At 38.6% G+C, this 12,738-nt stretch overlaps 1 protein-coding gene across 1 annotated transcript in view; it reads right to left on the bottom strand.

Moving 5' to 3' along the window:
- The window catches only part of MAP3K2 (mitogen-activated protein kinase kinase kinase 2), a 70,988-nt gene that overhangs the window by 13,678 nt on the left and 44,572 nt on the right, over positions 1 to 12,738 (bottom strand). Inside the window, 4 exon segments of the mRNA XM_065561419.1 lie at positions 1,668 to 1,816; positions 2,486 to 2,692; positions 4,172 to 4,264; positions 8,963 to 9,030. Of these exon segments, the coding sequence (XP_065417491.1) occupies positions 1,668 to 1,816; positions 2,486 to 2,692; positions 4,172 to 4,264; positions 8,963 to 9,030 (517 nt within the window).

Here is a 12,738-nt window from a genome sequence, read left to right as displayed (position 1 = left end):
GTTTACTCTGCAGTTTGTGCAAAGTTAACACATTTTCTTGTTAGAAAACATCAGCACTAGAATGAGGGAGAGCAGAGCTACAGCATAATCTAAGAAATGTGTGACTTCTACATATTCTTTAGGGATATTTTCCAGTTATTTCAGTTTCTTTTGATTTCAAGAATCAATCTCACATACTCAGAAACAAGAACCTGTCAGGTACTTTATTTTAAAATGCCGATGAATTCAAGAGCTGTACTGTAATATTATGTTACACATTTTCAGTTGGATGAAAAATTCTCAAATTAAGTCTTCCTTCAGGTATCACTGGAATTAGTTCTTAAAAGCTTATCTCAAGTTATGCCAAATAAGCAACACATTTATCAATCTAAAGTATAGTTCACAATTAATTACATATTTTAGGTTTTTTTCCTCCCAGATCTATTTTATTTTATTATTTATTTTTATAGCATGGAAGCGGTTAAGAGTGGAAAAGCCATTTATTCCCTGTTATAAATTTCCCTATACAAGTTAATTAAAAATAGCTATGATTTAGAATGTTAAGCATTCCAGAGATTCCATGTGGAAGCCCTTCATCAAAACTTGGTACTTATCCATCACAGAACACTTGTGGTACTCCAAAATTAGAGGGAGAAAATTTTCTTGATGTTGCCATGGGTGTGTTACAAGAAGTAATGGCAAGTTTGGGTATCTTCTGAAAGGTAACTACTGCAAAAATGGCATCATGTGGTTCTATGTTTACCGCCTCTATGATTTCCAGAGCAAATTGGTTATTTTTAAAGCATCAGCACTAAAAACTACAGCTGCAAGTCAATCTTTGTTCTGTCTAGCTCCTATGCCATCAGCAGTAATAGAGTCTACAGCTGGAAGTCAGCCAGTCAATTCTGCAGATGTCGCAGAAGCCGCAATGGAATCCAGCTCACTCTCCCCACAACTGGACTGACTATGGAATCCTAATGAAGGAAAAGAAGAATTTATTTCTGTCAGTAAAACTGACAGCTACAACTTGGAATACAAACAAGATCCGGGCAGTAACATGGTGCCATTTTTACATTGTCTCTTTTCTGACTAACTGTTTTTAAAGAAGGACAAGTTCAGATTAGACATATGAAAATACTCAACAAAAGCACTAAAACAATGCTCCTGGGAGAGCAATATAGGGGATCAATTATAGAACGTTCATTGGCATTGGACTTTACCTATAATGTCAATTTGTACGTAACTGCAGTCATATCCATTAAACAGTGTTCTTTATCATAACATTCTCTATTGGTTTCATTATAAAACAAAACTAATGTATGCTAGGTTCCTATATTTTTCACTTTACTACTTGAAGTAATATTTCTGTAGAATGTACCTTCCGTGTTAGATTCCTGTTTAGCTTTATAGTCTCAGGCTGTGTTGAATTTGATAATACATGTTAGTTTCAAAGAGATATATTTGAAGATGAAATCATGTGCTACATAATACTATAATCATTCAACTGAGTTATTTTCATGAAGATTTTAATGAAACAGAATGTCTTTTTATCGTACAGACTCATAGAAGTACACATCCTCAAACATTCATAAAATGAAGTGAAAGCAAAAAGCAACATCGGTTTAGACCATACAGAAAACCACTCTTACAGTGATACCTTTACAAATATTTATTTTAGGGTCTCTTACCTTGCTCATCTCTGGACTGTCAGGGTCAAATTGAACTTGTTTAACAGCCAATTCTCTTCCGGTGTCAGCGTCATAACATAGATATACTCTGCCAAAAGCACCTTGACCCAGCAGCTTGCCAAGTCTCCAGTTAGTTGGTGCTCGTGGTGCTGAAAATATAAGTATGTTTTGTTTTTAGAATGAGTTTGTTATTCAGTTGTTCAATAAAAACTGGAACACAAAAATAAAACACTTGAAAAAAGACTTTTTTAATTTTAAATCTCCATGTAAAAAGCATGGATTTATAAAATTTCCTCTAAATAGAAAAAGTGACCCTATCAGCTATCTAATAACCTATATTTTATCCATAAAACACATAAGTACAAGATACACACATCTGAGGTACCTACTAAGTACCTAAAAAGGAGACTAAAATACATTTAAGTATTTTAAGAGTACCCTTTAAAAACAAGTCATGATCTACAGCAACGACAAAGTATACATATCTAGTATGAACACATACACCCAACCATACTAATTAAGTCCCCCGTTTATCAAAACAAAAAAATTCGACCCATAGCAGCAAGAGTAAATAAAGTTATTTGACTGGTAAGCATCTTACTACTTCAGGTCCAGATGTATATTAACATTATTAAATGTTAAGAAAACCTGTAGTGATTAGTTGTAATATAATGTAAGTTATAATTATAATGTAATATTATGGGTATGCCTTTAATAACATGTATTTTAGTAATTTTGTCAATTCTGGTGTATTATATATTTAACAAGATTTTTTTAAAATTTTCCTTTGAAGACCGTAATGTGCCTTTTTAACTTACAGCGGCTAGGTGGGCTGATGTCCATTACTGACAGGGTAGGATTGTCTATGTCACTTCCCCTTCTTCTCATTCGGGTCTCCTCATACTCTGGAGTAAAGGTGCTACTCCCACTGCTTGTACTCAGGGAGTGATCGGTGGGGCTGAAACTGACTGGAGACCGGAAGCTGTTCCCCTGGGTCCTTCTGGCCCTTGGAAAGGTTTTACGACCTGTAATGATGCACAAAGACTACCTATAATACTGTACCATGAAGAATAAGTACTAAACAATATGTGTATGCATACTTCATGAAGTGTGCACTGAAAACGTAACAGTTCAAACCTTTCATAGAATATGATGGAATGATAATGAAAGTTACTGGTTCAGCCTGCTGAGAGGGAAAGCGTGCAAAATGCCTACCTGTAGATATCAGACTTAAACTAGCTTAATGACTTAGTCCAAGACTGACTAGCTGGGAGCAGTGCATAAGCAACGTCTAAAATTCCTGCAAATAGTTTCATAATTAAGTGACTTTTTCTTCTGATGGTTTGAAGAAAATTGAGACAAGTTCCAAAGGGAACAATACTTCTATCTTCACTGCTATGAGAGGCTATATGTATTCCTGAAAAACAAACCAAAGATACACTAGAGTTCTAATAGTCCATCTAGTGAGGTATCCTCACACAGAGGGTGTTTAAGTTCAGATGAAGATGAAAGACAGTCCATAATGGACACTATGGGAATTACCTGCCTGTAGAAGTTTCTTCCTAGCTCCCATCAGTTAGTGGTTGACATACCCTGAAGCATGGATTCCTTCCCCTCCTTTTTGTCTATCTAATGCAACTCAGGGTACGTCTTCACTTACCGGAGGGTCCGGCAGCAGGAAATCGATGTTCTGGGATCGATTTATCGCGTCTGGTTAAGACGCGATAAATCGATCCCGGAAGTGCTCGCCGTCGACGCCGGTACTCCAGCTCGCCGAGAGGAGTACGCAGCATCGACGGGGGAGCCTTCCTGCCGCGTCTGGACCCGCGGTAAGTTCGGACTAAGGTACTTCGAATTCAGCTACGTTATTAACGTAGCTGAATTTGCGTACCTTAGTCCGAAGTGGGGGCTTAGTGGGGACCAGGCCTCATTATCCAAATGTCTTATCTTGTTTTGAAATACAATACCTTCCAGCAATTAGTTCCACAGGTTAATTATGCATTAAGTAAACAAGTATTTTTGAGTTTTAAATTTACTGCTTTTCAATTTCATGACATATTCTTCTCCTCTTTTATTATGAGAATCAGTAAACAGGAGCGACAACTTAGCTACTCTATGCCATTCCAGATTGAGTAAGAGCGAAGTTTATTCTGGGTAGTAAACAATCACAATTACTCATGGCATTCATTATATGTTCTGTATAGTTTGTGCATAGGCTTTTGGCAGAGAAGGTTTCCATGTACAGCTGCTCCCATGATTCTCTAATGCTCTAATCTACATCTTCACAGGAGCTGTTGTAGTCAGCATCTTTGAAAATCAGGCTACTTTAATTTAGGTACCTACACGCAGATTTGTGATTAACTTTAAGCGTGCTTTACTTTTATTTCAGAGAGAACACCTGTTTGCTTCTCTTTTCAACATTTTCTGATTATAACGTTAACTCTTTCAACTTAATTTTTGAAAAAAGAATAAATATTGAAAATGTTACAGTGTCCCATGCTCACCATCATTGTAATCTTGGTGATGATATGAAATATGATACCTTCGGGGATAAGTCCCGCCTTTTCCAAATTTCTCAAATATTGGGATATCATAGTCTATGGGGAACAAAAAGAAAATATGACCATACACTGCAAACTTAAACACGAGGAAAAATTCATAAAACAAACCAATTTTAATCGGTCTTGCATCACAAGTTTTTAAAAAAGCAACCCTACTCTTAAGAGTTAAGTGGACTGTTGTATAGAGAGACTTGTAAACTGGAAGGCTATGCACATAAAGATAAGCGAATTACCATTCAGCCTACTAATCATGTTCTTTTAGTCCCTATAAATGATAAAACAGTAAAATAATAAAAAGTAAATAAATTTAATTAGATATCACATCCACTCAAACGTGCTACCATCTGTTTCTAAGCAGGCACAAAATTACAATACCATTCGAACAGAAAATGATGTCTTAATATATTTTTTCCTTCAATTGGCAAGAAAGCTTTTTATATAAAACCCTTAGTTAGTAAACTATTTGGAGTTGCAGCATTGTTTATGTGGGAATTTTCTGCATGAAATGTTAAAAGCAATGTCCTGTTTATGCTGAACGGAAAAAAAATTCATGGCAAGAATGGGGGGGGGGGGGAGGGATAGCTCAGTGGTTTGAGCATTGGCCTGCTAAACCCAGGGTTGTGAGTTCAATCCTTGAGGGGGCCACTTAGGGATCTGGGGCAAAATCAGTACTTGGTCCTGCTAGTGAAGGCAGGGGGCTGGACTTGATGACCTTTCAAGGTCCCTTCCAGTTCTAGGAGATAGGATATCTCCATTAATAAATAAAAGAATAAATTTCTGTAAAAATATCTATAAGGCATCTACAGACTTCATGTGTATGGAAACACTGCATCTCTATTCATTTAACGTTCAACACATAAGAAGGGTTTGTCTAGCATCCATGGCTAAACCCCTCCTGCACTGGTGTATCTAGTTGTCTGCCACCCACTAATCCATAGGTCACTGCATGATTCCTACCATAAGCCGGGCTGGTTGCACCACCTATTATTAAGGGTTGTCCAACACTTCCCATTATAAGACCCTTGTTTTTCAGTTTCTTATACGTTGCCAAACTTTAACCATTTGGGCTGACATTTTCTATGCTGGTTGTCTGCCTCAGGCTCAATTTGTCTTGAAAATTTGTGCCAAAAGGGTTGAGATGTTTCTGAGAATGAGGCTGGGAAAATATATATTGTTTTGACCATGTTAAAAAATTCTGGTGACTTTTTCTTGGAAATGCGCTAACACCTGCATGCTTTGGAGCTGGTTTCTGAAATTTGGCAGGGGGTAGGAGTGACCTTTGTTTCAAGGATGTCTTTTTGCCATCTGGTAAAGCCACCCAAATCTGGCTAAGTTATAAGCCTTTACAAAAAATTACGGTTTTCACATACTCAGTTGAGACTTGCTAGCTAGAGCTTTGCAGCTAAAATCTCCAAAGATTCCGTTCTCACTGCTCCAGCCTCTCAGCTCCTAGCACTAACCAGACTTCACATGCACCATTCTCAAAGATTGACTGAGCATGCTCCAACCCAGAGCTACAAAGGCTCAGAAAGATTCTTCCTGTACTGGGGGCTTTAGGCTGGGTATGGAAACTGAGAGCAAGTAGCTGGTCTCTCATGTGCTCTCAACAACTCTCCTGCCAGAATTCAGGCAGCGTGGAGGAGTAGACTGTCTCATTCAAATGCAAAAGGGACAAAAACTGGACCATGAGGGAGAGAGAGGAGTAGATTGGAATAAGTGGCCTGGTGAGACAGGGATTGGAGGTGGAGAAACTGGGATTGGGAGTTGGAGAGGAGACAGACTAGGAATTGGGAGCTGGGACTGGGAGTTGGTGAGGGAAACGGGAGAGGGGTAGGAGGAGGAGCTGGTAGCCAGTTGTCCGAGTAGGGAACACAGATTAGACGAGGAGTTGGGGAGACTGGGACATGGAGCCAAGGAGGTGGGGGTGGGGACTGGAGGCTGAAATTGGATGAGGAGCCCAGGGAGAGAGACTGGGAACCAGAGGTGGGGCAGGAGAAAGATATAGATTGTATGAAGATCCAGGGAAGGACAATGATGGGGGCTGTCTGGCAATAAGACTGGGGACAAGGAGCTGGGACAGGAAAAGAGAAACTGGAGCGGACTGAGCAAGGAGACTGGGATCAGAAGCCAGGAGTGGGGAAGAGTCAGCACTGGGACAGGTTGGAGGGAATGGGCATAAGGGGTCAAGCTTTGAGGAAGTAGGCCAACAGAGGACACTCCCCTCCAGAGCCTGGAATGGAACCCAAGATTCTCGAGTCTCAACATTTCTGCTGTCAGCAAATACCTGTGAACCCCACTGCCAACGTATGTGTCTCATCTTCTGTTAGTGCTGCTCCACATAGAGAATGACAACCTAATACTACCATTTAGTCTGTTAGCTCAAGTGACAGAGATGTGATGATCTAAAGGTTCAATATGACGACACCTGATGGAATTAGTGTGTGTGTATATAAGTGTAATTTCATAGGTTTTTTAAAAAAAATCTTTAAAAAAAATTCAGATTGCAGAGTCAAGCATACAAAAGTTAGGAAATGCCAGAATTAAGTTTGCCTGTGCAATCTTAATTAAGCTCCCTTATGTGTATGCATTATGACAGTCTTTAATTAATGATCATAAACTGTTTTTTCCACAGGACTCCTGCCTCATTCAGTACACCTGATAGACCTACTCTGGGGACAAATTAGGATGTGTAACGAAGCAGGCTGTTGGCTGTAGGATTACTGCCTCATTTGTTGCAGAAGTTGGAAGGTCTGCAGTGATTGAGGCAGGAAATAGCAGGAAGAGATACGGAGATTCTGTGGTTAAGACAGTTGAATGCTGCCCCAGAAAATTTTCTTCCATCATTGTCTCTGCCACAGAGTTCCTGTCTGATGCTAACCAAGTCACTTAAACCAAGCTTTTCACAGGTGGCCACTGATTGCACGCGTCTCATTTTCTGGGTGTCTGCCTTGAGACTCTGGGGTCTAATTTGTAGAAGTTCTGAACACTCACAACTGCAATTCAAGTCAACTGGAGTTGTGCTTCAATATAAAAACTATCACATAATACTAGCTACTCTGAAAAATCAGGTCCAAGCATCTCAAATTAAGCACCCAAAATTAGAGAATACTTTTAATCTTAATCTGTGCTTCAACTCCCCATGTATAAAATGGGGATAATACCTTGTCACCTCACAGCAGTTTTGTGAAGATAAATTAATAGATGTTTGTGAAGCACTTGAATACTATCGTGATGAGTGCCAATGAAAAACCTATGACAAAATTAATAATCCTGTCTTCGCAGAAGGGTTTGAATAGTGTTGAATAGTGTGCACTAAGTAAGATTTAGGACCATATACTGAACAAAGAGGATCAAACAAAATATTGAATAGCTGCCCATTAATTGATTGATCTATTCCGTGCATTGAATGAGGCATGGGACATGTGGAAAAAAACTGAATTAAAGGGTCAGACAGGTTAAATAAATCACCCAAGGTTACACAACTATTCACTGGCAAACCGGAACTATAGTCCAGGTCTGACTCCTAGTCCTCTGCCACCTGACAAAGATGTCTCTCTTGCTTTTGGATGAGAGGCAAAAATTATCTGGTTATCCTGTGACCCAGAAATCCCTTGGTGCTAACTGGCAGACAGTGCAAAGGGTTTCACAGGGATCTCTTGGGTATTTGCATAATAGTTCACCAAAGGGTGGGATGTGAGGTCTCTATTGAGAGCCAGTAGCCACTAGTCATTACAATCAATGCAAAATGTCTGTACTATTTGGATAATACTTAAGGAGTTATGCATCTATATTGAAAATTATGTTCTTAAGGTCTTGGAATTAAGGCAGGTCACCAGGTGGTGACACACCTCAGAAATGTTCCTTTCAGGCAGGAGGTAACAGACACTTATCTCCCCATTTGGCCGTTTGTGTATTCTATGCCTGAGATATATGCCTATACATATACTGAGCCAGCTGTCAGTTAAGAGATTGCAAATCGACCAGAAGGAACAAACAGAAGGGGAATATTCTGTTTATGAATAAAGACAAAAGATTGGTCTGGTCTATCTTGGAAGTCCAAAGGGACACACTGATTTCTTCACCTAGGAAGCAAACTGACACGCATGCTTGTCTCTTGTCTCATGAAAGGAGGGACATAGCCAGCCAGGCTGTAAAGCACTACAAAGATTCTGGGTGAGCAATACTCTACAAGACATGAGTATTTTGTTAAGTTTAGGCTCTACAATGTGTGTTATGATTTTATTTCATTTGTAATAATTTGTTTTCAATACTTCTACTTGCTACTACTTGATTCTCTATGCTTTGTTAAATAAACTTATACTTGATTTCACTATAAACAAATCTAAGTGCTATGTGTTAAGCACAGCAATGATCTGAGGTGAAACTGGTAAGCTGAGGTGTTTTGATTCTTTGGAAGCAGTGAATCTGTGTATATGGCGTGTCCAGTGGATGAGAGGATGTACTGTAGAGACGCTCCAAGGGTTGGGGTGTGCCAACCACTGACCTGTAGAGGGACAGTCGGGCCTGTGAGGTCTAGAGGCGAGTGCTTGTGTGGCCATGGCTGGTAGAGTTGGGGAGCTGAGCCATGACAAATACAAACAAGGTTTCCTCACACTAAGGGAAGGTGGGTACCCCAAGGAAGCATCACATATACTAGGTACATGCATCCTGAGACATGTTACTTACAGCTGGATGTATCTGATAAGACTAAATGGGCCCAGTAGTTTTACCTACCTGAAAACTCCTGGTGGTTATCTGGATAGCTCTGTGCTCGTGGCATCCGAGATTTGGGGTAGCTATCTCTACAAGTGTAAGACAACAGTTTAGATGCTCTGTTACTGGAGAGTCAGAGTAGTCAGGCAAGCACTTAAGTCTTACTGTTTTATAATTATTGAATTACACAGCAAAGTATGTGCTATCCCAGTCTCCTGCACTTGTAAACATGAATGGGACCAACTTTGAAACACCAAGTTTGTACATATCAATTACAATGGATGATCTTGCTTGGGATAGGGAGGAAACGAATGGCACTGCTCATTAGTACAGTCTATTAGTGGACATAAAGCAGTGCCAATGAAGCCACACAGGAGCTCGTGCCTTGCACCTTCATGGATAAACAAAATCAAAACATCAGTTACAGGATATTAATTTATCAAGAATTTTTGTTTAAATACTTTTGCCAAAGAAATGCAGAGTCTCTTGCAACTCTCGGATTTCCTTTTTCCTTCTGTGAAGCTCAAGTGATTTAATAAAAAACTTTAAAAAGCAATTTTATTGAATAATTAAGGGTGTTTCATGTGGTCAAATAATTTCTTACCTAGAAATTTGTCTTTATGTAACTCCCAGCCACCACACAGGAATGGATGGGATTCCAGTCAGACAGAACAACCAATTGCAGTAGAGCACTTCCATAACCATACCACCCCAGCATCTTCCTTTTCCAGATAAGAATTTCTCTAGTAGGCAACAGAAGCAGAAATGGAGAGACAAGCCTAAACCCCTGTTAGGAGTCCTCGAACAAAGTAAGAGGCAAACTAAATGAGGGTCTCTGGATTGGTTGAGGCAAGTCAAAAAATGTCTATGCAAGGAATGTTTTCATAGGATACTTTCAGTCTACCAATCAAGGTTACATTGGTTTTCTTAGAAAAAAATAGGGTAAAAACTAAGGCTGTTGATTAATCGCTGTTAACTCAGGCGATTAACTCAAAAAAAAATTAATTGCACTGTTAAACAACAGAATACCAATTGAAATGTACTAAATATTTTGGGTGTTTTACTACATTTTCAAATATATCGATTTCAATTACAACACAGAATACAAAGTGTACAGTGCTCACTTTATATTTTTTTTATTACAAATATTTGCCCTGTAAAAAACAAAATAGTATTTTTCAATTAACCTCAGACCAGTATTGTAGTGCAATCACTTTATCATGAAACTGCAACTTACAAATGTAGGTTTTTTTGTTACATAACTGCACTTAAAAAAAACCCAATGTAAAACTTTGTAGGCTCTAAAGTCCACTCAGTCCTACTTCTTATTCAGCCAATCGCTAAGAGAAAAAAGTTTGTTTAAATTTACAGTAAATAATGCTGCCCGCTTCTTGTTTACAATGTCATGTGAAAGTGAGAACAGGCATTCGCATGGTACTTTTGTAGCTGGTGTTGCAAGGTATTTACGTGCCAGATATGCTAAACATTCATATGTCCCTTCATGCTTTGGCCACCATTCCAGAGGACACGCTTCCATGCTGATGATGCTCATTAAAAAAATAATGTGTCAATTAAATTTGTGACTGAACTCCTCGGGGGAGAATTGTATGTCTCCTGCTCTGTTTTACCGGCATTCTGCCATATAATTCATGTTATAGCAGTATCGGATGATGGCCCAGCACGTTGTTCATTTTAAGAATACTTTCACTGCAAATTTTGACAAAATGTAAAGAAGATACCAATGTGAAATTTCTAAAGATAGCTATAGCACTCAACCCAAGATTTAAGAATCTGAAGTGCCTTCCAAAATCTGAGAGGGATGAGGTGTGGAACATGCTTTCAGAAGTCTTAAAAGAACAACTCTCTGATGCGGAAATTACAGAACCCAAACCACCACCACCAAAAAAAAAAAAAAAATCAACCTTCTACTGGTGGCATCTGACTCAGATGATGAAAATGAACATGCATCGGTTTGTACTGCTTTGGATCATTATTGAGCAGAACCCATCATCAGCATGGACGCATGTCTTCTGGAATGGTGGTTGAAGCATGAAGGGACATATGAATCTTTATGGCATCTGGCATATAAATATCTTGTGACTCTGGCTACAACAGTGCCATGCAAATGCCTGTTCTCAATTTCAGGTGATATTGTAAACAAGAAGCAGGCAGCATTATCTCCTGCAAATGTAAACAAACTTGTTTGTCTGAGCGACTGGCTGACCAAGAAGGAGGACTGATTGGACTTGTAGGCTCTAAAGATTTACATTGTTTTATTTTTGAATGCAGAGGGTTTTTTGTACATAATTCTACATTTGTGAGTTCAACTTTCATGATAAAGAGATTGAAACCTCGTACTGATATGAGGTTAATTGAAAAAATACAATTTCTTTTGTTTTTTACAGTGTGAATATTTGTAATAAAAAATAACTATAAGGTGAGCACTGTATACTTTTTATTCTATGTTGTAATGGAAATCCATATATTTGAAAATGATTAATTTTTTTAATCGTGCGATTAATCACGATTAATTTTTTAAATCACCTGACAGCCCTAGTAAAAACCCTAAATACCTAAAATCAAGTGCATAACCTTTTACACACCAGCTACAAAGTGGATATTTCAAGCACTGATGCAATCTCTGTACCATACATAGGTTTTCTTATCTGTAAAATGGAGATAATTACTTAACTCAAAGGGGTATTTATGAGACTGAATTAATTAATATTTGCAAAGCACTGATTCTCAGATGAAAAGTTGCTATAGAAGTGCAGAGTATTCAGCAGTAGAAAGCTATTTTCTTCTAAGGAAATTGAGTACACTCTTATTAGAAAACAAATGCTATGAGGGTATGTTTTTGAGGAATGGAGATCTAGGATTCAAGTTTTCCTGAGAAGTCTGTGAAGATTCTTGAAACAAATTCTTAAACATGGTATAAATAGCCTTCCACTGGAAAGAATAGTAATTTCTCTCTCCTTCTCTAATTGGATAAGCATAACTAAATGAATTCCTCCACTAAGCCATCTTTTGCCTCTAAGTACTTGCAAGCTTCTGGAAAGTTCAAATCTCAAAAGTTTTCAAAGACCCTTTTGTGATGCTTTGATGATGACAATTAGCTTACAATTTCATGTCTTTCCCCCAAAAAATGGACATGAAGAGATACATGCCTTAACTCTGAAGGCTGTAACTACTATACAGTTTGTAGAATCCAACTACTTAAAGTTTAAACAATGAGGAGTCCTTGTGGCACCTTAGAAACTAACACATTTATTTGGGCATACGTGGGCTATAACCCACTTCATCGGATGCATTGTTTTTGCTGATGCAGACTAACATGGCTACCCCTCTGAAACTTAAAAAAAGTTTGCCGTCTAAGATGTATCTGACCTTCAACTCCAAGACTGGTGTACTGAATATGGTTCTGATATCAAGCTAGATTTCAGAGTGACTGATATGCTTGTTGCTGTGCCAATATTTTGACTCATGGGACTCCAGTCTAGTTCTGAGTCTACTTAGCATGTGTTCCTAGACACAGAGGTTTTTCCCTACTGGTATAAACATTTGAGAAGCTGAGATAGACCAGAAGACCCTGTTATTGCCATTCTCTGTCCTATGTTCCATAAGCACAAAACAAGATGGGAACAGATGTCTTTCCACACATTTTTTATCCTTTTCTAGCCCTGCATAGCTAGTACAGGAAAGGAGTGCAGTTGATGTTTTGACAGTAAGAACAGATTAGAGGAAGAAATTCCTGCGGTGCTTTGGACATGGGAGGTTAGTCTTTTGCCACTTTTGGC

Source organism: Chrysemys picta, chromosome 11 (assembly GCF_011386835.1).
Source record: "Chrysemys picta bellii isolate R12L10 chromosome 11, ASM1138683v2, whole genome shotgun sequence".
In the NCBI taxonomy this organism is placed as follows: Eukaryota; Metazoa; Chordata; order Testudines; family Emydidae; genus Chrysemys; species Chrysemys picta.
The sequence above is the reverse complement of the archived record's forward strand: the minus strand, read 5'-3'. Positions and strand labels throughout refer to the sequence as shown.